This window comes from Equus quagga, chromosome 15 (genome assembly GCF_021613505.1).
Source record: "Equus quagga isolate Etosha38 chromosome 15, UCLA_HA_Equagga_1.0, whole genome shotgun sequence".
In the NCBI taxonomy this organism is placed as follows: Eukaryota; Metazoa; Chordata; class Mammalia; order Perissodactyla; family Equidae; genus Equus; species Equus quagga.
This window is the reverse complement of record NC_060281.1, coordinates 91,686,568-91,711,059: the sequence shown is the minus strand read 5'-3', so window position 1 is coordinate 91,711,059 and position 24,492 is coordinate 91,686,568. Positions and strand designations below refer to the sequence as shown.

General features: G+C 53.0%; 1 protein-coding gene and 1 pseudogene across 1 annotated transcript; one reads left to right on the top strand and one right to left on the bottom strand.

Moving 5' to 3' along the window:
• Window positions 1-4,093: 4,093 nt before the first annotated feature.
• On the bottom strand, window positions 4,094-11,680 carry LOC124227397 (glutathione S-transferase theta-4). Its single transcript, XM_046641377.1, has 5 exons — window positions 11,569-11,680; window positions 10,500-10,587; window positions 6,121-6,271; window positions 5,452-5,628; window positions 4,094-4,291 (listed from the first exon to the last, which is right to left on the bottom strand). Exons 1-5 carry the CDS (start codon window positions 11,678-11,680, stop codon window positions 4,094-4,096), a joined length of 726 nt encoding a protein of 241 aa, XP_046497333.1.
• Window positions 11,681-20,289: 8,609 nt separating this feature from the next.
• On the top strand, window positions 20,290-24,208 carry LOC124227265 (proteasome subunit alpha type-1-like; annotated as a pseudogene).
• Window positions 24,209-24,492: the final 284 nt, after the last annotated feature.

The following is a 24,492-nucleotide window of genomic DNA, read 5'->3' as shown; positions in this document are numbered from 1 at the left end:
CCTCTCGAATGCGGCTCCCCAGTGGGCGGCTCCGGCGCCCGGACACTTTGGTCCAATCGCTGGCGCGGCCCGGGGCGTGTCTAAGGGGCTCAGGGCCTGGCCACCGAGGCGGCAACAGGATGGTCGCCCCTCGGAGAGTCCCGCCGAGGGCCCCCAGTCCCATTCCTTTTGTGACTGGCTCCTTTCACTTGGCATAATGTCGTCAAGGTTCATCCACGTTGTAAAGATGTATCGGAATTTCCTATAGTCCGCATTTTACAGATAAGGAAATTGAGGCACGCAATGATTATAGACCCAGAAAGTCTGGCTCCAGAGTCCACGCTCTTAGCGCCACACTCCAGAGACCCTGGTTCTAGCAAGTGGCAAAGCCTCTGGTCTTGTGTTCAGGGTTTGTGGTAACTCATTTCACTCCAACTGGGCACCATGGAATTCCACAGGCTGGCCCCTGCTCCTGCCAGCCCAGTGCCTCAGTCACATTCCCAGGGTTTGTTTCTTCCCTGTTCTGGGCCTCTGTTTCTCTGTCTTTAAAATGATGGGGAGAGGTTCAGCAGTCTCACTTCTGGGCATGTGTTCAAAGGAAATGAAAACAGGATATCCAAAAGATATTTGCACCCCACGTAGATTGTAGCGTTAGTCACGATAGCCAAGATTTGGAAACAACCTAAGTGTTTGTCAGTGGATGAGTGGATAAAGAAGATGTGGTATATATGGACAAGGAAATACTATCAGCCATGAGAAAGAAAGCAATCCTGCCGTTCGCAACAACGTGGATGGACCGTGAGGGCGTTATGCTAAGTGACATAAGTCAGACAGAAAGACCCATACTGTATGATGTCACTTATACGTGAAATCCAAAAAAGCCAAACTCGTAGAAACAGAGAATAGAATAGTGGTTACCAGGGGTTGGGGAAATTGGGGAGACGTTGTTTAAGGAGACAAACTTGTAACTAGTAGATAAATAAGTTCTGGAGATCTAATGCACATCATAATGATTACAGTCAACAACATCGTATTTAAACTTCACAGTTGCTAAGAGACTTAATCTTTGTAGTTCTCACTACAAAAAAGAAATTACAATTGTATGATGTAATAGGGGTGTTAGTTAATGCCACCGTGGTAATCGTTTGCAACATATAAATGTATCAAGTCAACATCGTTGTACATCTTACACAGTTATGCATCAATTATATCTCAGTTCTTTAAATAAAAGAATAAATAAAATGATGGAGAGGCTAGCGCCCTCCAGGACCCTTGCAAGTCAACACCCCTGGACTCCTCGGCTGAGCCTCAAGCCCAGGCCTGCTCCTTGCCACTGAGAGACCCCCAGGGCCTGCCACCTGGCTGGTCAGATGGTATCAGTGTCACCTGTCACTTTCTAAAACAAGTCCAGCTGAAAATGCATCAGCAGGACCATAATGTTCTACACAATAAGGAACATTTCCACAAAGAAAAGGAAGGTTGGTAATAATGGGTTTTAACTGAAAAAAAAATGTTAAGCTGAGAAATTCAGATTTCCATGTGGAAGTTTTAAAAAGCAGCTAGATACTCAGAGGAGGTGACAGTTCCCTTATCCCCACCCCCCGCGGACCCCAGTCAGCATCCAGGGAGGAGCTGGGCGGGATCCTGGGCTAGGGCTCAGCCTCAGTCTGGAAGGTTCGAAACCTAATTTGGTCCATATTCCGGGACTGATCCTTTTCTTTGGGCCTGACTCACATAAACCAAGTCACAAGAGACTGACGGATTTATTAATTTATAGAAGAAAAAATAAAGGGCATTCAGACAGAACGCTCCCACCTATTGCTCACAGCACTCTTTGAAGTGCCGTCTCCCAGAAAGCCTGGTAGGGGCCGGAGAGTGAAGGGAGCCAAACAGCTTGCAAGGCACCTTGCAGCTGAGGCTGTAGAGAGTGCAGACGAGACCTTCTGTATTAATCGTCTATTGCTACATAACAAAGTACTTCAAACATAATGGCTTAAGACAACACACATTGATTATCTCACCCTCTCTGTGGGTCGGGGTGTGGGCAGCACTTAGCTGGGTCCTCAGCAAGGCTGCAGTTCAGACGTTAGCCAGGGCTGGGTTCTCATCTGAGGCTCAACTGGGGAAGGATCCACTTTGAAGCTCACTTGGGTTGTGGCAGAATTCATTTCCTTTTAGTTGTAGGACTGAGCATCCTGGCTTCCTACTGGCTGTTGGCTGGAGGCCACTCTCAGCTCCTTTCACCTGGACCTTCTAAAATGGTTGCTTACTTTTTCAAAGCCAGCAAGGGAGAGAGTCTCTAGAGCCAGTCTGCTAGCAAGATGGAGTCTCGTATAACAGAACGTCATCTCAGAAGGACATGATGTGCCCTTGCCGTATTCTATTGCTTAGAAGCAAGTCACCCTGGCCACACTAAAGGGGAGGGGATTATACACCGATGTGACTACCAGAAGGGGAGATCGCTGGGTCAGCTTAGAATCTGTCTCTCACACCTTCCAAGGGCAGGAGAGTGTCATGGGCCTGCAACCTGTGCAGTTGCACACGGCCCTGCACTTAGAAGGGCCCCACACTTGGTCTAATGCTTTGCTATTGCTGTCTAGAAATGCTTAATAAATTTTGAACAAGGGCCCCCCATTTTCACTTGTAGCCAGTCCCATCCAAGGAGTCCAGAGAGCTCACAAGGCTGGACAAGGCACTGTCTGCTCTGGGCAGTGATGGGACCACCTGACTAAGAGCTGCCCTCCAGCCCCTTTCCTAGGCCCACATCTTCTCCTGTGGCATCTCACATTCTTCACATTTAAACTGAAACCGTCTTTAGCAGGGAACATGGGTGCACTCAAATTTCCTCAAGAGAAAACATTTTTCCCTTTGAAGAAGGGCCTAGCTGCTTGCTACTCCCATTGTGGTCCTTGCAGCAGCATGAGCTTGTTAGAAATGCAGCCTTGCCCATGAACTTGTTAGAAATGCAGAATCTCAGGCCCCCATCCTAAACCCCAGACCTAGATGTGTGTTTCTAGGAATTTTCCATTTCGCCTAGGTCATCTAATTTATTCACATACTGTCGTTCATAGTATTTCTTTATAATCCTTTGCACTTCTGTAAGATCAGTAGTGACAGGCCCCCTTTCACTGCTGATCTGAGTAATTCAAATCTGATTTTTTTCTTCATCATTCTAGCTAAAGGTTGGTTCATTTTGCGGATCTTCTCAAAAATCCAATTTTTGGTTTCGTTAATTTTTCTCTACTGTTAGGCTATTCTCTATTTCCCCACTCTAATCTTTATCATTTCCTTTCTTTTGCTGTTGTTGGGTTTGGTTTGCTTTTCTTTTTCTAGTTCTTAAGGTGTAAAGTTAGGTAGTGATTTGAGATCTGTCTTCTGTTTTAATGTATGCATTTACAGCTATAAATTTCCCTCTTGGTTCTGCTTCTGCTGCACCTCGTAAGTTTTGGTGTGTTGTGGTTTTGTTTTCGTTTGTTCAAGGTGCATTCTAACTTCCCTTGTGATTTGTTCTTTGACTCATTGATTGTTGTTTAAGAGTGTATTGTTTAATTTCTAGATATTTGTGAGTTTTCTAGTTTCCTTCTGTTATTGATTTCTGATTTCATTCCATTGTGTTCAGAGAACATACATTGTATGATTGCAGTCTGTTTAAATTTATTGAAGTGTATTTTATGGCCTAACTTATGGTCTATCCTGGAGAATATTGCATGTGCTCTTGAGAAGAATGTTTATTCTGCTGTTGTCGGGTGGCGGGCTCTGTATGTATCTGGTAGTTTCAGTTGGTTTATAGTGTTTCAAGTCCTCTAGTTCCTTGATGCTCTTCTGTCTCATTATTCTGTCCATCATTGAAAGTGAAGTATTGACGTCATCAACTATTGTTATTGACAGTTAATCACATTTAACCTTTAATTTTTAAGGTCTTTTTGGAAGCTGGGAGGACCCATGACCACCACCCACTCCCACATCGGACGCTATGCTCATACCAACTGTCCCAGGCTCAGCAGCAGTGGTGGCTGTTGTTTATTAGACAAAGAAACAGAGGTGTTTTCAGCGTCTCCCCTAAGAAGGAGGCTCCGAGGGCTGAGCCACCCAGGCCCTGCAGGAGGGGCTGCTTCTATTTGAATTTCTGCAGCAGCTCGCAGATCCTCTCCTTGACCAGCGGGTCCAGGGTTGAACAGTCCCACTCTTCCAACTTCACCAGCCGGTCGTGGGCCTCCCAGAAGAGACCGGAACCAATGGCCAGCTCCACCCTCATGCGCCATTCAGCCAGCTTGGAGCTGTTGAGGAAGACGTTATGGTTGCCCCCCATGGGCTGTGGATAGACACAGAGGAAGGAGTAGTCAGCCTGGGGACCAGCCTCACCTGGGTCCCCTCCTATAGCCTCAAGCACTTTCCCTGTCTACTTCTGCAAAAAGTGGGTCTGCTGACCCCCGAGGCCTGGGAAAGGAGTCATAGGCTATGTCATAGATACGGGGTGGGGATAGAAGATCCAGAATCCCCCAAGATTCTTGGTCACTGATCTTGCTTCAGGGCTCCTGAATCCCTCTCCGAGGGGACCCCTGGCCTAGGTGGGTCCTACTTCTCCTGCATGAAACCTCCCATGGGTCCTGCCTTCTTCCAGGGAAACCCCTTGTCCCCAGATGAGGGTGAGAGGAATTTGGTTACTTTTTCCTGATGTTGAACCTCCCTCTGTTATCGAGCACAGGGGCTGGAACAGGACACTCAGGAGGCAGCCCAAGAAGTATGTGCCCAAGATATTTGGGAGGCCCAAAATGGGGTGAGTGTGGGTGAAAAGTAAGGAGGAGGGTGAAACTAGAGGACTGCACCACATGGGACAGAAAAACTAGAATGGCTTTTCCCAGTGCTGGTCTGCACTGCACACTGATCAGGGACCAAAGTGGCCACTTTTCATATTGGCCAGAGATTATGCTGACCTCTCAAGACATTGGCACACTAGCTAGGTCTGAACTGGCCACCCCTCCTGCATGTAGGAACCACATAAATGTCCCAGACTCAGGTATGCCCCCAAATGCACAGCAGATGTCCCTCAGTCCTACAGCCAGGGAAGCTGCTCTGTACAGCTATGTGTCTGGAGCTCTGAAAAAGAGGTACGTCAGCAAGAAGGACACTTTGGAAGTATCTGGACACTTCCTGGAGAGTCCAGCGGGAGAAGGAGGCATCCGGGATCCTGGCTGACTGACCAGAAATGATGTGTTCTTCTCGCTACCCCAGGCACACCCTCCAGTGCCACAAACACTGAGGCTCCTTGTGAAGCACGGATGATCATGATCCTCCCAGGTTCAAACCTTCTGTGTTTCCTGTGGCCCAGATCAAGTCCGTGTACCCAGACCCGGCTCCCACAGCCCCTATGTCTCCCCCTTTGCCAGCCTATCCTTAAGTTATGGCCCTACTGGTCACAGAGGAGTCCCACCTCTGCCCGGCCTCTATCCCCCGCTCCACTCCACTCCACACCTGCATCATCTCCACCAGGGCCACCAAGTCGGCCAGTGAGACATGGTCCCCCGTGATGAACATCTTGTCCTGCAGAAACTTCTCCTCAAAGAGCTGCAGGGTGTTCTTCACCTCTGCCAGCATCCGCTCTGTCTTCTCAGCTGGAACATCCTCACCTGTGATCATGGGGATCAGCAGCTGGCCAGGGTGGGGGAGAGGAGGGAAGAAGAGGCTGCACCCCAGTGCCGTCTGACCCTCCAGGCCTCAGTACCCTTTTCTGCTAGAGAGGTGTTGGACAGAACCAAGGATATAAAGTGGTTTCACCTCTTCTGGTTGGTAGAAGTTGCCTGGGGCCAATGTTCAGAAGGATTTTGAGATCCCAGCAGGAAAGAATCCTGTAATTGATTAGCAATGTCTGTCATAGGCATACGCTAAGAAGTATGCGCACATGTACCAGTTGTCATCTTCAGATTGGTAGTCTCTATGGGCCCCTTGACTTGAGTAACACCAGCCCTCCTGGGTGCCCTTCCCCTTGCCTTTACAAAGCTCTTTCATACCCAGTGGTTCACTCCACATTCCCAACAGCTCTGCAAGGCAGGCAGGAGAGGGAGCAGAGGAAACAAGGCTGGGGGCAGGAGGGACACTGGCTTGAGCTCACCAGTGGTCAGCCCCAGCTGTGGCCCCACTCACCTTGATCCAGAGCATCTTGCTCATAGGCAGCTGAATGCCCGTGTGCTGCCAGGCCATGAACTCATCCACGCGGGCGCGAGTGTGCAGGTCTGGCGGGTACCAGTGCGAGGGTGCACTGTACTTGCGGCACAGGTAGAAGAGGATGGCCGCGCTGCAGAAAGGGCAGGTCAGAGCACGGCTCCTGCCTTCCCCAACGCCGCTACACCCACCACCCCAGCGTGGCCTGGCCATAGGCGGGCTTCAGGCTCTGACCTTCTTCGTGAGGAGGAGGAGCCCAAAGGGCCTGGAGAAAGGCAGTCAGCCCACCAGTCAGCAAGGGTGGGAAGGGAGACCTGCAGTGTGTGGGAGTTGGCAGATGGCATCAGGAAGTGCAGTCTAGACCGGGAACAACAGGTGTGGAAATACAGGGCTGAGAAGGAGAGTGGTAAATCTGGAGAAAGGAGGTGGTGAGTGTGACTGGAAGATGCACGTAGGCGGGCAAGGAGCGGCGGGAGACAGCCAGAGATGCTGTGCAGGCCACACGGGGAGGCCCCCAGAGATGCAGGAGGCCATGGACTTAATCCTCAAGGTTATGGGTTATGTAAGCAGCGGGACAAGGAGATCCACCTTGAAGTTTAGAAGGGTCGCTCTGGTGCTGGATGGAGAGTGAGCCAGAGAGGGCAGAAGCAACAACAGAGACGGCGGCCACCCCAATGCCCAAGCAAGCGGTGCTGGGGTCTGGGGAGGGCAGAGGCTGTGGGGGCTGGGGAGGGTATAGATTAGAGGCAGCCTTTGGAGAGGATGTCCCAGGACTTGCTGCCAGCTGGTGGGGGGAGGGAAAGGAGGAACTCAGGGTTGACGCTGGTGTTTGAGGTGTCTGGGACATGTGGGTCCCAGAAAGTCCTGAGCCAGAGTCTGACATGACATCGAAGTCTGAGGAGCAGGCGGATCTCAGGGCACAGTCAGCAGGTGAGAAGGGAGCAGAGATGGGTGAAGGCAGAGGAAGAGAAGAAGGAGGGAGGAGCGGGGAGGGAGGCCCCGAGGCCCAGCTATACAGGAAAGGGGGAAATATGGCTGAGAGATCAAGGAGGGAAATCCTAAATCCTGAATCAGCTCGGCTGACCCCACAGTAAGCCTGCAAGATGGGTCCCAGTGTATTCCCTATCTGCATCTGAGGAAACTGAGGCTCAGAGATACAACTAACTTGGCAAAGACACAGCCCATTAGCAGTAGGATTGGAGTTTGACCCCAGCAGCCTGGTCCCAGGCCAAGCCCTGCTGTTCTCAACCTCTTGGCATAGCTGGTGACCTTGGCCAGGTGGGGCAGGAGACTCGAGAACTCGGGGGAGGGAGGTAAGAGTTTGAATTGGCAGCAAGGGGATGAGATGGTCTCCAGCCACTGAGGGAGGGTTGAAAGGCAGGAAGAGTCCCCAACACATTCTGTGACCTCTGGGAGCACCACCTTTGGTGGCCAGTCCCTGGGTCATGACTGCTCTGGGCAGACCTGCCAGCCACTCCCATCCCGCACTGGTTCCTCCTGGTTTGTCTGCACGAGCTCACCGCTGCACACTCTCTTTGTCCTGCACTTTGAGGTAGGGGCCTCCAACGCTTATTCCGTGACATCAGCCCTCCTGGCTCCCACACTGGGAGTGCCAGGGCCAAAGGGGGCCCGTGCACACCAGCCTATTCTCGAACACCTCCTGCCCCCAGAGCAGACCAGAGCTTGCTGTGACTAGGGGAGACTCATCTCAGGGGAAAGGCACCCTACTGGCATCACAGTCCCTGAGATGATCTAGAAAGGGCATCTGGCCTTCTGTCAGCCCAGCACCTTTCCCTCACTTTTCCGGCAGGGACCTCCTCAACCATCTTTAATCCAGCGATTCTGGTGGGGTGCTGGCAGTCACAGGGCCCTGTGCCCCAGCCAGTGAGTGGTTCACAGGTAAGGGGGTGACTCAGCCTGGGCCCATCTGTGTCCTTTGCTGGGAACTTCGGATAACCTGAGAAGGAGCGGTTACTCCTTGCCCGAGGACCAGGAGCTCCAAAGATGTGGCTACAGGGCTGCCATTGGCCGTGAGTATACACAGAAGGCTGAGGGATGGAGGCCGACACACCCACAGAGAAGCTGACAGGTGAGATGGGTGGGGAAGAGCATGAAAACGGCAGTAGCCAGGGCTGGGGGCCCAGATTCCCCTGGCTTATTAAGCCTGCCAAGAAACTCAAATTAGTTGGCTTGGGTTTCTGCGATTTGCAGCCATTGTCCTCAGCCCCTGACTCAGTGCTCTCATTGACACACCTTGGGAGAGGTGCCTGGGAGGCTGGGGGTGGGGGGGTCATTGAGGAAATGGGAGTGGATTCACCAGGCCCTCGTTCTAGGGCCCAGGACTGGGAGCTGGGAGGCCAGGGTGACAACATGGCGTAATAAGAAGGCCAAAGCCAGAGGGGAGGAGGTTGGGGCTCGAGGTTGGGACCCTGTTCCGGAGAGAACACCGAGGGTATAGCTGGACAACCATTTGCTAAAGAGATTGGGCAGGTGATTTGTGGACTTGTAAGGGGACAGAGACATGGTAAAGTGCAGGAAGGCTGTGGGACTTCTGTGAACCAGACTGACGGAGCGAGTCAACTGCAGACATGTGTTAGCCTTCCAGAAAAGGGAAGGATGACCTGGAGGGGGGTTCAGAGGCCAGCAGGGCTGTCCTGCTGCCACAGGCCCCAGGGAGGACAGTGGGGGTGGGGGCCGGGCCTTGGCTTCCCTAGTTCCCAAGGGTGGGCCTGGCACCCTGATAGGCCTGCAGGACAGAGCGTGGAGTCACACAGGATGATTCTCAAGCCTTCAAATCTACTGGAATTTGCCCTACTAGATTTCAGACTCCATTGAGGTGTGTGAACGCCTTTTTCCTTCCTAATTTTCTGTTTCGGAGTGGGAATGGCCATCCTGTGCCTGTCCCCCGTTGTGCTTTGGCAGCAGGATGACTTGTCGTCTGGTTTCATAGGTTCACAGATGAAGGGGAATTTTGACACAGGATGAATCATGCCTTGGATTTCACGCAAACCTGATTTGGACAATTTAGATGCTGGCACGGTGACCTTAGTGTTGATGCTGGGGTGATCAAGACTTTTGGAGATGTTGGGATGAGGTGGACTTATTTTGTGCATGAGAAGGAGGTGAATTTGGGGGGACCAGAGGGCAGACTGTTATGCATTGAATTGTGTCCCCCAAAAAAGATATCTTGAAGTCCTAACCCCCAGTAACTCAGAATGTGACCTTATTTGGAAATAGGATCTTTACAGGGGTGATCAGGTTAAAATGAGGTCATTAGGATAGACTCCAACCCAATGTGACGGGTGTCCTTAAAGAAAGGGGAAATTTGGACACAGAAATGGGCACAGAGGGAAAGCAATGTGCAGAGACGCAGGGAGAAGATGGCCATCCACCACCCGAGGAATGCCTGAGGCTCCCAGGATCTAGGAGAGATACCGAGAACAGATCCTTCCCGGCCCCTTCAGGGGGAGCTTGGCCCCACTGACACCTTGACTTCTGTGGTTCTAGGCTGCCCAGTTCGTGGCACTTTGCTATGGCAGCCCTTGGACAGTACCCGGCCCTGGGCCACCCATACCTCCAAGGTCCACTTGGGGGACATACGCTAAAATTATGAGACCGCGTGTAAAGCAGTCTGAAAAACCATCAACCTTGCATCTTACCAAACCTCTAGATCCAACTAGCAATTTACAGGAAATAAAGGGATAGAAACTCATGACGCCACGAGTTACATGAAAATGCAATCCGCAGAATTCAGACTGTGGGAAACTCCACTGGATAAAGGGCCCCGTTTCTTCAACCACAACAAAAATTCAAAAGCAAAAGGTGGGGCGTGGAGCGGGCTGTAGATTAAAAGAGAGCTAAGAGACAGATCGACTAGTTGCAACACTTGCAGCTTATTTGGACCCTGATTCAAATGCACAAAGTGCAAAGAAAATATTTATGCGATACCCAGGGACTTTTGAATACAAACTGGATATTGGATGAAATCCAGGAATTATTGTTAATTTTATTAGTCGTCATCATGGTATCGTGATGGTGCCTTTTTTTTTAGAGAGCCCTTATCTCTTAGAAGTACATTCCTAAACATTTATGGATGAAATGATGGGGCGGCTGGGAAGCAGAGGAACAGAGTGGGGTACAGATGAGGCAAATTGAGCCCCTGAGTGGACACCGTGGGAGCTCAGTGGTGGCTAGCCCGGCGATGGTTATACTCCTCATCAGGTGATATTGGTTCTGCGTTAGTGTGAGTGTGAAATTTCCCATAGTAGGAAAAATAAATAAGTGCTAGGAGGTTGGCTCCAGCTGAATCTCCCAGGAGGACCAGGGATGGATGGTGGGAGGGCCCCGGGAAAGACTGTTACCTTTCAGATAAGATAAATTTTCCATCTTTGAGGCAGGGCAGCTTCCTCAGGGGGTTGATCTCGATGTATTCCTTGCTGTGATGGTGGCCTGAGAGGGGCAGGGAAGGTCTGAGGCTGCTGGCACGTCAAGGAAGAGTCATTCAGGTATCCCAGAGGCAGCAGTGCCTTTCTCTCCATTTTCCATAAAAGGGGAAACAGAGGCCCGGAGGATACTGTGTCTTACCGCGGGTCACAGAGCAAGTCAGTGGCAGAACAGGGACCAGGATCGGGACTCCTGCCCCCACCCCAGGCTCAGTGACCAAGACAACCCTTTGGCTCACAGAAGCTGGAGGCCTCCAGCCCCACCCCCAACTCCTGGCCTGAAACCACAGCCTGGGAATCAGCAGAAGCCCTTTGAGCCTGGGTCCCACCCCGAATCTCCAGCACACGCAATCAACCCAACGTGGGAGTTTTAACTCTTTCTTGACCACCTGCCTCCAGTTGGAAATATTTCCGGGGGCTCCACTCACACCCCATCAGATTCTGGAGCTTCTGTCTCCTCCTCTGTGTTCCAGAGGCTGCTGCCTCTGCAAGTTGAACTTTACAGCCCCCTCCACGCTCAGGTTGGTGCTGGAGCCCAGTGCCCTAAACTGCACCCAGGGGTCTGTGTCACCCTGAGCACCTGGGGAGGACAGGTGTGGATCAAAGCTGCATCTCAACCCTCAGATGCAGAGTGACTGCACGACTGGGCAACCTTTGCCAACCTAATCGGCAGGTGCCGCAGCTTACAAGATGCTGGACTCCCACAAGGAGAAGGCGAGGGTGCTGGGTGGGGGTCTGGGAGCCCCTCTGAAGCTCTTCCTTCCACTTTACCCTATAAAGCCCGTTCTTCACAGTCGGGCAGAATAATTGGGACTGGTGAAGGTAAGCTGGACAGGTGCACAGCCTGCAATCCCCTTGGGAACATTTTCTCCCCCCGTGGACTTTGGGGTGGGGTCTCCTCAGTGTGTGCCTCCACTTCTCGGAAATGCCCGGCCTTGTGCTCTGCCTACTCCCAGGACCAGGCCGCCTGGGCAGCTGCAGTGCCGACCTTTCAGCAGATCCACAAACTGGAAGTCGAAGGGGATGTTGTTCTTCTTGGCAAAGATGTAGACGGCACGGCAGGAGGCCGACAGCAGGTCCAGGTAGAGCTCCAGGCCCATGCTGAGACTGTGCTGAGCCCCTCCAGCCCAGGCTGCAGGCCCTGAACTGCAGCCTGTATGCTACCTGAGCCCCTGGCCCTGTGCCCGCCAGCCAGCCCTTGGCTTGCTCTCTCCAACCCAGACCCAGGCCCCCATGTTCTGGAACTTCTTGTTTCACTTTGTGTTGTCATGAGGCTAGGAAGCCTGGAATTCTCAGAGCAGCAAGGATTCTGAGGAGATCCAAGAGTAGACTGGGGAGAGGCCCCTGGCCTGGGGTCATGGTGTTGGGGCAACTGCGACCCTGCCCTTCCCACCCTCGGGGCACATGGCCCTGTCTGCTTATGCATGGGAATTCCCGGGGTCAGGCCTTCACTGTGGAATGTGACCAAATGGGCTTGGCCGGTCCAGAAGGAGGGTGGGGCGATGAGAACCCCTGGAGGGTTCCAGAACAGAGACTGAGAGTATTCACAGGTCAACCTAGCCTGAACATTGGCTAGGAAAGGATTGGGAGAAAGAGAAACAGGGGCCTGGGGAGATGTCAGGGCGTAGGGGACAACACCACAGGGAGTCAGTCAAGAGTGGCCAGCTGGGTTGTGCCATGCAGAGGACCCCAGAAACTGAGAGGGGACGGGCAGTGGCCTGGCTGGACACCTGGAACTCAGCACCCAATGGTAAGGGAGGTAACTAGACACCGCGGCGAGGGCTGAGTGCCACTCACTTCATGCTGGGTGATCTTGGGAGATTCCCTGTCTGCTCAGAAATGGGGGGCACCACTTCCTGGGGTAGAGAGAGGCTGCAGACGAGTCAGGGCACATGGCATGTTTCCTGTGGATGGCAGAGTGCCGGGGAGCGGGCACACCCCTCTCAGCGGAGCCACTCCTGCAGCCGCTGCGCCAGCTTCTGGGCTAGCTGGGGGTCCCACTGGGCCTCTTGGGGGTCCCGAGGCTGGAGCACAAGCCTATGGGCTTCCTGGGCGAGCTCGGGTCCCAGGGTGGCCTCTACGTGGGCCCGCCAAGCTGCCAGCCGGGGCCGGTCTTGGAAGAGGTCGCAGCCAATGGCAGTGGGCTGGGGAGAGAGGAGAGCTGGGTCGTTGGCTCAGCCTGGTGCCCAGTGTGCTCCCCAGAGGGTGCACAGGCAGAAGAACCTCACCTGCATTAGCTCTGTGAATGCCATCAGACCCACCAGGGATGATGCGGGGTCAGTGAGCTGAGGAGTCGAAAGAAAGATTTCTTGGACTCAAGATCTGGCAGTAGTGCTCTTTTATTTAGAGAATAGTATAGAATAGCACGGGGACAGGACCCATGGGCAGTCAGAGCTTCTGCCACGTGGGGACAGGGCCCACGGGCAGGAGGAGCCTCTGCTGCTGCAGCCTCTGCTGCTGCAGCCTCTGCTGCAAAGTTGGGTGGAGAGTAAGGCTAAATTTAAGGCATGGGTATGTGAGTTATCTCTTTACAAGACAAAAAAAAAAGTTAAAATGGTACCAGTGCTGGTAGGGTCCGGCCATTGGCCGGTCCCACAACTTTTAGGTAAGAATCAAACCGGATTGAGTAAATGGCAGAAGTCACCGCTTAAATATTATCCTCAGCTAAACACAAAAGAGGATTTTGGGGGGGGAGGAGTGGGGGGGGGGGCAGTTACATGAGGTTGCCAGACAGTAAACAACTTAAGTTCTTGCCTTCCCCATTAAGAGTTTTCATAGATAAGGCCATCCCTACTTCCTCCTGGTGCAGAGAGGGAGGCATGGAGATTTCCTTCACAAATGCAACTGTCTCTCATCAAAGGGCGAGCAAATTCCACTCCTCGGAGCCTGCTTCTCATCTGCAGTTTTAAAATTAACCAGCCTAAAATCCTCATCAGGGGAGACTTGCTCGGTCACCAAGAAAGCCTTGGCCACCAGGACTTGCCGATCCAGGTGTTACAGAGCAGCTGTCAGCTTCCCCAACAGCTGCTCCGGCTTTGTGGTGTCCACAGGCTGCCCCAAGAAGTGGAGCAGGAGAGACTGGGTGGGGAAGAGAGGGGCAGCTTATCTTGGGCCCCTCCAAACCTCCTCAGCCTCCTCTCCGCCCTCTCCAGCCACCACCCATTAGTGGTGCCCTGTGGGCTCTGTGTTCAGGATTCTGAAGTTTCGTTCAGGCTCAGGGGAAAGAGTGCTGTGATAGATTAGCCATGTCTGCCGGGGGCAGTGGATGGTAGGTGGGATATGGGCCAACTGGTCCCTTCCAGCCCTAGGGGTCCTGGCCCAAGCCTGCATGATAGCTTGCAGCTGGATGGCGACATGCTGCCATGCCAGGTACTCATCCATGTGGGCACGGGCCTGCAGCTCAGGTGGGTACCACTGTGCCTCCATCTGGTACTTCCGTTGAGATATAAAAGGATGGCCACACTGTGGGTGGGGGGGTCAGAGATCTCCCCACCCCTCCAGGACTGGGCAGCTCCATCTCCCACAATAGGGTGATTTGACTGGGTTTCTCTCCGGCTCCACCCCCAGGGGAGGACCTCCCTACTCCCACATCCCCCTCCAGGCGGCATCTTCCCCCGCTGAACGGCTCCATTCCTCCATTTCCAAACTCTGCTTTTCCCTGGGCCCACGTTTCAACCTCCTCTCCCCGCTGCAGCTCTCCAGCCTGCCCTCTGCCTCCAGGCCCAGCTCTCTGGCTTCAGGGTCCCTACGCAGAGGGAGGGGGCCGACCTGCCGTGGACGCCCTCTCTGCCCAGGGGGCCTCCAAGTTTCCCTCTTGGGCCGGTTCTCCCTAGTGCCCAGGGTCTGGGGGAGGCTCAGAGGGTCCCCCTCTCTCGATCTCCCTTGGGTTCCCAGCACTTGGTGCCCAGTTTCCATTGTGGGGCAAGCCCTGGGGGTTGGTTGTGTAATTACCCCATTTTACGGAGGAGAATCCTGGGTGTGAAGTTCTGCGACCTGCCCTGGGCAGAGAGTGAGGGCGGAGGGAGCTGAGATTCAGAGCCCAGTGCCACCCTGGGCTGCCCGGCTCCTCTGACTCTGAAAGGACATGTTCGGGACCTCTGGGGAGGGGCTAACCTCCAGCCTGGAAGACTGCTTCCTCCACAACCTGCTGGGTGCCCTGCCAAGCTGCCACCCCTCCTGGCTCTGGGGAGTGGAGGTGGGCTGGCCCATGCCTCTCTTGGGGGTTGGTCACTGGTTTCCCCAAAGCAGGGTCACCAGACTGGCCCTCCTCCTTCTTCACAGGGTGTTGCAAGCCTGCGGATACTTGTCCGTCCCTCTTTCTCCCTCTCTCTGGCTGTCCCCCACCCCCACCCCAGCTTCCGGAGGCCAGGGAGCTTCCACAATCCTCCCATGGGGGTGACCAGCGGGCTAGGAGACCTGCTGGCAGGCACAGGCTTCCGGTCTTTCGGGCTTTCCATGTCTCCCCTCCCACTGTGCCTGTGCCACACACACACACTCACTCACTTACACATACAAACACACACACTCACACATAGTCACACACTACATGCCTCCCAACCCAGGCCTCTCCTCTCTCCACTCTGAGTAACCATAAAGCCCTCTCAACTGCCCTTGTCCAGTGTCCCCCACCTCAGCTGTGGCATCTGCAACCCCTAAGGCTCAGGCCAGACCCCCGGGAGCCGGCCCTCTTCCAACCCAACCCTCCATAACCACGTGCTGTCAGTCCCCCTCCTGCACCACTCACCGGCCCCCCCCCCCCCCCCCCCCAGCCTCTGGGTGTCCTGGCCGACCTTTCCAGCTCCCAGACCAGCTGCCCCGCCTCCATTCCCCGCCCTTGGCCTGGTCCACACAGCACAGGACCAGAGGGGATTTCTTTTGTTTTAGTGGTACAAACAGCCTCTGTTGGTTGCAACAGTAACTGGAAGAGAGGAGGGATACGACAGCTCTTGGGGAGGCTCCAAAAGCTACAAGGGATTGTGAAAGTCCAAATCTCACCCCATGCTCCCTGCCCAACACCATTCCATGGCCAGCCCCCAACCCCTGCACCCTTGCACCGCCTCAGCCGCTGGGGCTGCACTCGCCAGCCCTGTCCGTTTGCCTCTCGGCCTGCACGGGCCTTCCTCCCGAGCGGCCCTGTGCACCTCTCTTCTCTCGGGGCCTAGGTCTCGGGACACCGGGTGCTGGATTGAGGGCAGGGCCTCCGTGGGTGGGGAGGACAGCCAGGACCTGGCCTCCACACTGGCCGTGCTGGTTGGGCAGGTCATGGAGCAGGCAGCAAGCCAAAGGAGACCTGGCCCTCCTGGGCACCCAGCCCCATTCTGGGGCCCAAGGAGCTCAGAGTCACAATCTGGCCTGGAGAACTGAAGTTTGCTAGTGGCTAGGACTGTTGGGGACATACCTCCCCCGGCCCATGTACTCACAGGCTGTGTGACTTGAGCAAGGCTGATCCTACCCTTGGTTCCAGGGACAGCACACGGCCCAACCCAGCCAGTAAAGACCCTGTACCCCTTGGCCACTCTGATTGGATCAGGCAGGGCCACTGCGAGTGAGTCCTGGGATGGTAGTAGGCTCCCTGGTGAGGCCACCAGGCTGCAGGGGGTGCACAGCTGGCTAGACCTTTCCCCAGTGGAGAGGGAGGGCCAGTGCAGGGCAGCCCCTAGGAGCCAGGCTTTGCAGAACCAGCCATCCTGGAGCCCAGGCAGCCAGGGAGTGGAGCCAGGCAGGCCTGGCAGAGCCAGCTGCTGCCCAGCAAGCCTGTAGTGGAAGCTGGGCCCAGGCCTGGCACGCCCAGAGCCCTCAGGGAGCCCTTGGCCCACTGCCCTGGCCCCGCAACCCCATTCTGGGCAGGAAGTCCCCATCTGGGTTTGACATCTTGGATCCTGGGCCACAGCTCTGCGGTAAAGAGGAGGAGTGAGGGAGGGGAGGAACAGATGGAGAGAGAGAGACAGGAGACAGGGAGGAGAGCAGCAAGGTACTCATTCATTCACTCACTTATTTCTGCATTCATTCACTCACTCATTCCTTCATTCATTCAACAGAGAGTGTGACTCAGAGACAGACAGAACAATGGCAGGAGAAGGACAAGGACAGGTGACCAGAGAGTAGTCTTTATTATGTCTCCTAGCTCTCCAAGCAGGGCCTGTGGATGGAGCTCTGGCGGGGACCCTGGAGGGATTTTGATGACTATCTGCCCCAGGACGCTCAGGATGGGGCAGGGTCCTCCTGGCACCAGAAACCCAGGAAAGGGCTGTTCCTGGCTGTTCCAAACCCAGGAAAGACTTCACTCACTCATGCCATGCCGCCAGCCACGGCCACCCCTCCTGACACATCACAGCCAAGAGCCGCGGGCTGCCGGGTCATGGAATGGCCAGCGCTGAGGCCTTAGTTCTGGGGACACCAGCACAGGAGGCAGGGACAGCCATATCACTGACCCCCACCTGATGCCTGGGGCAGGGTGACAGCCACAGGACCTGAGAGAAGTGAGGGAGGGATCCTACTGCCCCCTTCCAGGGGCAGGCAAGAGGTGGGGGGGGGGGGGGCGGGGCAGTTGCCATCTGTCAAACAGAGGTGGCCCCGCAGGACCCCCGGGTAGGGTCAGCGGAGGGAGGCTGCCTGGTTGTTCCAAGCCCAAACCTGCAGCAGCACTGTGTGGTCAGCCAGTGTCACCTGGGGCCGGAGGGGAGATCCCTGACCCCCAGGGACTTGTTTGTCCCTGGTCCTGCCCAGCTTCCCCTTGGGGACCTGCATGCAGATGGGCAGAGCCAGCACCCATCATGTGGCGCCCCCTCCCCAGCACCTAAGCCCTGCCCACACCCTGTCATGTCCTCTTCCCTTGTCACCCTTCTCACCCCGGTCCACACAGGCATGCCCAAGATGCCCTGGACACAGTTGTCATGAAAGCTTGGGCACTCATTGTCACGGGTAGAGGCCTGCAGGTGGGATGATGCCCGTGGGCCACTGTCTGGTATTTGCAGCTCAGGGTGGACAGGGTGGGGGCAGTGGCCTTGAGGACCCTGTTACCCAGTCACTCCCTCCTCTCTCAGAAGCTGGCAGGCCTGTGGCAGAAGAGGTCTCTACCATTGACAGACCCCTCTCCTCCACCCAGCTCTCCCATCCCACTCCATCGTCCAGTGGTCAGACCATCTCCCCACAGCCGGTCACATACCCAGGCAGTAGTTCCCAGGAACTCACACCCCCTCCTCAGCATGGCTCCAAAGCCTGTGTTCATCTCGCCGTGATTGCTGTCCCAGTGCCTCACCTCTGCTTTCGCCTCCCAGCATCCCCTTCGCCGTGCCTGGCTGCTCAAGTGTCCCAAACACACTAGGTCTTCATGCTTCCAGCGTTAGCTTGTCCCTTCCTCTGCCAAGAGCACCAGTTCAGGATTCAAGGTCACTTCCAGAGGTTCTTTTCTGCCACTTCTCCTGCCAGGTGACCTGTGGTTTCCCTTGCCCCACTGTGTTGGTGCACAGCATGGCTAGGTCAGCTGTGGTCACCCTCCAGGACTTACCTGTCACCCACACTGCTCTCAGAGTGACTGTTTAACTAGATTGTTTGTTTACTTCTCATACTTTACTGGAGCATCTGCTGAAGGCAAAACTGTCCAGTCGTGAACGATAAACAAGCAGCCGGTGTGGATCAAGAAGGCACAGGCTGCTGTTGCCTGTCCCCAACCCCCCTAGGAGGTGATGGAAAAGGCCCAGGACAGCAAGTAAGTACAGGACTCTCTGAAAGGGAGGCAGCCAGGACAGGACCTAAGAGGGAGGTCCCACCAGACACCCCAGGACAGGATAGCTGCAACAGGGAGCCATGCAGGGTGCTCCCGGGAACAGCCCAGGATGAGCACAGTGGGGCACCAAGGCCCCAGGCCAGGTGGGCTCAGAGCATGCTGTTAAGGAGCCCATTTACTGGTCGGTGGTGACATCTACCATCACATCCAAGAAGTCTGGCCATGCCAGCCTCCTGTGGGCAGCCCGGGAGACAAGTGGAACTGTGAGAAACTTGGAAGTGTGGTGTCCTTTGACCTGTGCTGTTTCTGGTGCTTACATGCAATTTCCCAAATGTTGTGTGTTCAGGCACATGGCTGGTTGTGAGGAGCCCATGATTATAGCTCAGGGTATAGACTTGTGATGATTTGAGATTGTTTCCTCCAGAGACCCTGCTGAGCTGCCAGCTATGGAATAACAAGGTGTCACTCAGGAGGAAAAGAGAGTGGGAGGGGGCTTCAGTGGGCAAGTTTCATCGGAGATGAGGAGCTGGGGCAGGGGGTGGGAGGAGCCCCAGGCTCCAGTCCCACAGGGCAGGGGTGGGGTATGAAAGAGGGGGTGCAAACGGTGAGGTGACAGGACTGTAGCCTGGCACAGCCCCCCAGGGCTCAGGCCTCAGGGAAGCCAGCAGCAGCTGGGGCTGGGGGAGCTCAGGGCATTCGCTGCTACAGGGACATGGACCTCCCAAGTTAGGACCTTGGAGTTTCAAGATGCTTTTCCATCCATGTCCCAAACACCTTCCTTAGGCAACACATGAGGGCCCTTCACAAATGATAGGAAAGGTCACAGGAGAGGAAGTGCAAATGGCTCCTAAACTCTTGAAAAGTACCCAGGTTGATTCCTAAAAATGAAAATCCCCAGTAAATCTAGCCTGAGAATCTGCTCTGCCGCCGTCACCTTGCCACAGTGAGAGCTTCTCAGCACGGCGTGTGGGCATGCGCGCGGGGGCAGGTCACTGTCAGACACCGCTGGCGGAGGGTCGCTGCAGACAGAAGCGCCTTGAGTCCCTCCTAAAGTCCTGTGTTGACACCCTCACCCTGGCACCTCAGAATGTGACTGATTTGGAGATAGGGTTAAAGAGGTGATTAGGTCAAAATGAGGCCTTGGGGTGGACCCTATGCCTGATGTCCCTATAGGAAGGAGAGATCAGGACACACAGAGACGCCAGGAACGCACATGTACAGAGGGAAGGCCATGTGAGGACACAGGGAGAAGGCGGCCATCTGTGAGCCAAGGAGAGAGGCCTCAGAAGAAACCAACACTGCTGACGCCTTGATCTTGGACTTCCAGCCCACAGAAATGTAAGAATTAAATTTCTGCTGTTTAAGCCTCTCATCTGTGATATTTTATTACGGCAGCCCAAGCACGCTAACATGGGTATTGATTAGGACAACCTCCACAGACAGCAATGTGACAATATCTGTCAAAAAAAGCATATGATGCCCTTGCTCAGCAATGCCATTTGTGGGAGTGTCCCCTGACCGCTCTCAGCAGTGACCCACTAGGGCTCTCACAGTAAGTCACAGATTGCCGCTCCAGCAGAGGGAACCATGGTCTGTAGGTGCAGTGGCTGCTGTGCACTGTGGCAAAGGGTGGGCACACTTGGTGTGCCAGGCTGTTGGGGAGACTCAGTGAGTTCGTACGTGCAGTGTGCTCAGAGCTGGACCTGGCATGTCAGAAGCACGCTCTACACCTTAGCTGCCCCAGTTCTTCAAAATAAAGTGTTCACTAAGGAAATGGCCATGTATCAAAATATTTCCCAATAACTAGTGCCTTCCTGACACCGGCGTCTCCTGACTCATCGTGTCAACATCTTGACAGGTCAAAATATTTCACTGATATTTTCTAATTCAAATACAGTTGCAAATCTTTCAAAAGATAGAGAATTTCACAAGATAATGGGAGTGATACTTTGATCCCAAGTTTTGCAAGAGGCCACAAGAAACATGTTTTGAAACAAGTATGACAATGACCTCACTGTTTGGAGCCCTCTAGGCAAGATTCATCAAATTGAATATGCTATGGAAGCTGTCAAACAAGGTTCAGCCACAGCTGGTCTGAAACTGAAAACCCATACAGGGTCGGCTGCATTCAGGAGAGCCCAGCAGAGCTGGCAACTCATCAGAAAAAAAATTCCCCATGCTGGGCCGGCTCCGTGGCTGAGTGGTTAAGTTCGTGTGCTCCGCTGCGGGGGCCCAGGGTTCGGATCCGGGGCGCGGACATGGTACCGCTTGTCAGGCCACTTTGAGGTTGCGTCCCACATCCCACAACTAGAAGGACATGCAACTAAGATATACAGCTGTGTACGGGGGGGTTTGGGGAGATAAAGCAGAAAAAAAAAAAAGATTGGCAACAGTTGTTAGCCCAGGTGCCAATCTTTAAAAAAAAAAAATTCCCCATGCTGACAACCACAGTGGTACTTGCTGCTGATGCCAGACTGTTGTGTAATTCCCTGCACCTGCAGTGTTTGGATTCTAGATTTGTATTTGACAGACCTCTCCCTGTGTCTCTTCTTGTATCTCTAACAGGAAGCAAGATCCAGATACCAAGGCAACAATGTGGCTGGAGACCATACGGTGTCAGGCTGCTTATTGCTGGTTATGATGATAGGGGCCCCTATGTTTTCCAAACCTATCCACATGCTAACTATTTTGACTGCAGAGCAATGACCATTGGAACCCACACTCAATCAGCTCGTACTGACTTGGAGAGACCTATGTCTGAATTTATGGAGTGCAATTTGGATGAACTGGTTAAGCGTGGTGTGTGTGCATTACTCAAGACACTTCCTGCAGAACAGGGCCTAAAGACAATATTTCCATTGGAATTGTTGGTAAAGACTGGAGTTTATGATTTATGATGGTGATGTGTCTCCATTCCCGGAAGTTCTTGAAGAAAGATCACAGAGAAAGGCATAGCCTGCTCAACCTGCTGATGAACCTGCAGGAAAGGCTGATGAACCAATGGAACACAAAGTGATAAACCGGTCTATGTGTGTAGTATCAGATATGCAAGAATGTGGAACACATACTGATGACAACAATTTATACTTTGAATCAAAAGATGCAGAGTGGTGGGATGGTAAGTTTTAAGAATCAGTCCAGATGTGATTTTTTTCTAAGCAACCACACTAAAACCATATAATGGGGTGCATTTTTCTTTGAAAGAGTCTAAAAATATAATTTTCTAGATTTTTAGAATTCTAAAAAACTTTACATTTTCTAGAAAGTATAGGTGCAATATTGTGATTCATAAGAAATATATATTTGGTCATTCAGATGAGCCTGAACTGGAATGCTAGAAGAGCAAAACAATTTTGAGGAAAATGGGTTTCCCACATAAGATTTTATACCCACCTCAAATAGCCATTATTGCATACTTGATACTACACACGTAGACTGGTTTATCACTTAATGTTCTGTTGGTTCGTCAGCCTTTCCTGCAGGTCCATCAGCAGGTTGAGCAGGCTATGCCTTTCTCTCTTATCTTTCTTCAAGAGCTTCCAGGAATGGAGACATATCACCGTCATAAATCATAAACTCCAGTCTTTGCCAGCAATTCCAATGGAAATATTCTTTGTCATTAGGCCCTCTTCTGCAGGAAGTACCTTGAGTAATGCACACACACCGTGCTTAACCAGCTCATTCAAATTGCACTCTTCTCACTGTCCCCCATCTCCCTCCAGCCACCGCCCCCACCCCCCCCCGCCCACCACCAGCCATCCTCCCAGTGGCTGCAGTGATGGTTGGGGCTAGGCAGCCGGGCTCTAGCAAATCTTTCAGAATAGCCCATCCCTCTGGCCGGTGACCCAAGCTGGCCGATCAGAATGCTTCCCTGGGATTTTTGAAACTAGGATTCAGGACAGAGGAGGTCCTACGGGGGAGGTACATATGGGCGTTAGGAGCTGGGACCACCGATGCTCACATTTCCAGAGTTCCCTAAGCAGGCTGGCCTGACAGAAAGGAGCTTACTCAAAGAAAAGGACAGGTGGGCAGAGAAGCAGCTTCTGATCCCAGTTCTCCCTGCCAGCCACTTACAGCACGCCCCCACCCCTCACTGGCAGGCTTTCAGGGAAATCCCTCTTTTCACCTAAACCGGTTGATATTGAGTTTCTGTCCCTTCTAAGGAAAAGACTTCTGAGAAATAGCAAAGAGCTTCTAGGGGGTCCTTGTTACACAGTGGCAGAAACTTCGCTGAACTGTGTCCTACAGGTGTGTGATAGGCAGAACATGGAGGGCCTGAACTTTGATATGCAGCTGAGATTTCTGAGCAAAGAGGTGAAGGTGTGGCCTGGTTAATTCTTACTGCTTGTAGTCGGTCATGTGAGGAGAGAGATGAACTGAGGAGAACTGTCAAGCAAAAAAAGAGTCAGGACTTGGTGATTTGGGAAATTTTCAGTTTATCCAGATTGCAAAAAATGCTAAGTCAGGAAAGCACAACTTTCTCTCTGTCCTGAGGGTCACTGAGGACTCTTAGCCACGCACACCTAGGCCTCTATGGGCTCGAAAGGGATGTGTATGTGTGGTGTGGGGTGTGGTTGTGTGTGTGTAGGTGGTGTGTATGTATGAGAGGTGTGGGGGTGTTTGTGTGTGGTGTGTGAGGGCGCTTGTGGTGAGGGGGGGGATGTATGGGGGTGCATGTTGGGAGCATGGAGGGTACGGTAGATAGAACCTGAGTTTCAATCCTGGCTGTCACTCATTCGTTACTTGACCTCTAGCATGTCATTAACTTCTCTGAGTCCTGATGAATGTTGCTCTTCAAATAGGATGATAATTCCTCCACTCACAGGCCTGTTGTAAGGCATAATTTTCAAAATATCTGTAAAAATCTCTGAGCCCTGTGCCTCAATAGAGGTTCACTTCTTTCTAGTGTGCTTGTATTTTTATCCCTGTTTTGTATGCACACTTTTCATATTACAAAGTCCATCTATTTGTAATTTGAATGGCTGCAGAATGTTTCATCAAATTGGCATATATCTGAGCTAGTCCTGATCACTTAATAGTTACAGTTCATTGCTGTCACTGCTTCAGCAGCCTGGTTCATTACCCGGTCACAGAGCCACACCGCCGTCTGCACGGTTACAGAGAAAGTCCTGCCTACTCTTCACAGATTTTAAAGGGAGATTTGGCAGATGTCACCTGTCCTGAGGGGTCGACTCTCCTGCAGTACATGGACTGTCTCCTCCTTTGCTCCCCTGGTAAGGAAGCATGTAAGCACCACAGCCTCCACGTCCTTAAACTGCCACCAACCAAAGGGCCCAAGATCCCTACAGGAAACTCCAGTTAAATATCTGGGATATTTAATCTCAGATAAGGGATTGCTTCTAGACCCTGACAGGCTTCAGAGCATGTCAAGTTTGCCCCACCCAAAGATTAAGAGACAACTGAGAAGATTTCTAGGCCCTGCAGGATATTGTAGAAATTGGATACCAAGCTTTTCCCTAATAGCCCAAGCTTTTTTCACCTTTTTAAAGTCTATTGAGCCTGACCCCATAGAATGGAACGAAACGGCTCCTGTGGCCAACTAAAGGGAAGGCTTCTTCAGCCCACCTGTGCTGGGACATCCAAAGGATCAACTTTTTTTCCTTTTCACACGCAGGAAGGAAGGAAATGCCTTGGTGTCCTTACTCAGAAACATGGAGGACAACAGAGACTGCTTGGTTACTGTGGTCAACGATCGGATCCAGGAGCCAAAGGTCTCCCTTTGCGTGAGAGCAATATCAGCTACAGCAGCTCATATCAAATCAACAGAGGAAATTATTACGGGCTCGCCCCTCACTATCTGTGTTCCTCACACTGTGGAAGGCATACTCAGTTCTTACTGATGAGGATTTTAGGCTGCTTACTTTTAAAACTACAGATGAGAAGCAGGCTCCGAGGACTGGAATTTTGCTTGCCCTTCTGAGAGACATTTGCGTTTGTGAAGGAAGGGGGGATGACCTTGTAGGGACCTGAAATCGGCCACCCCAGGATATGTCTCTTTGGCATCAGGATTGTTTTGGGCTGATTGCTTTCGATAAACTGGAACAGGGAAGGAGGCTCTGGGGAATGGAACTTGCCGTTGTTGGGACACATTTACATTTGTAAGGTAAATCTCTATCTGTAAAAGGTGCCTCCCTCTCTGTACCAGGAAGAAGAGGAGAGATGACC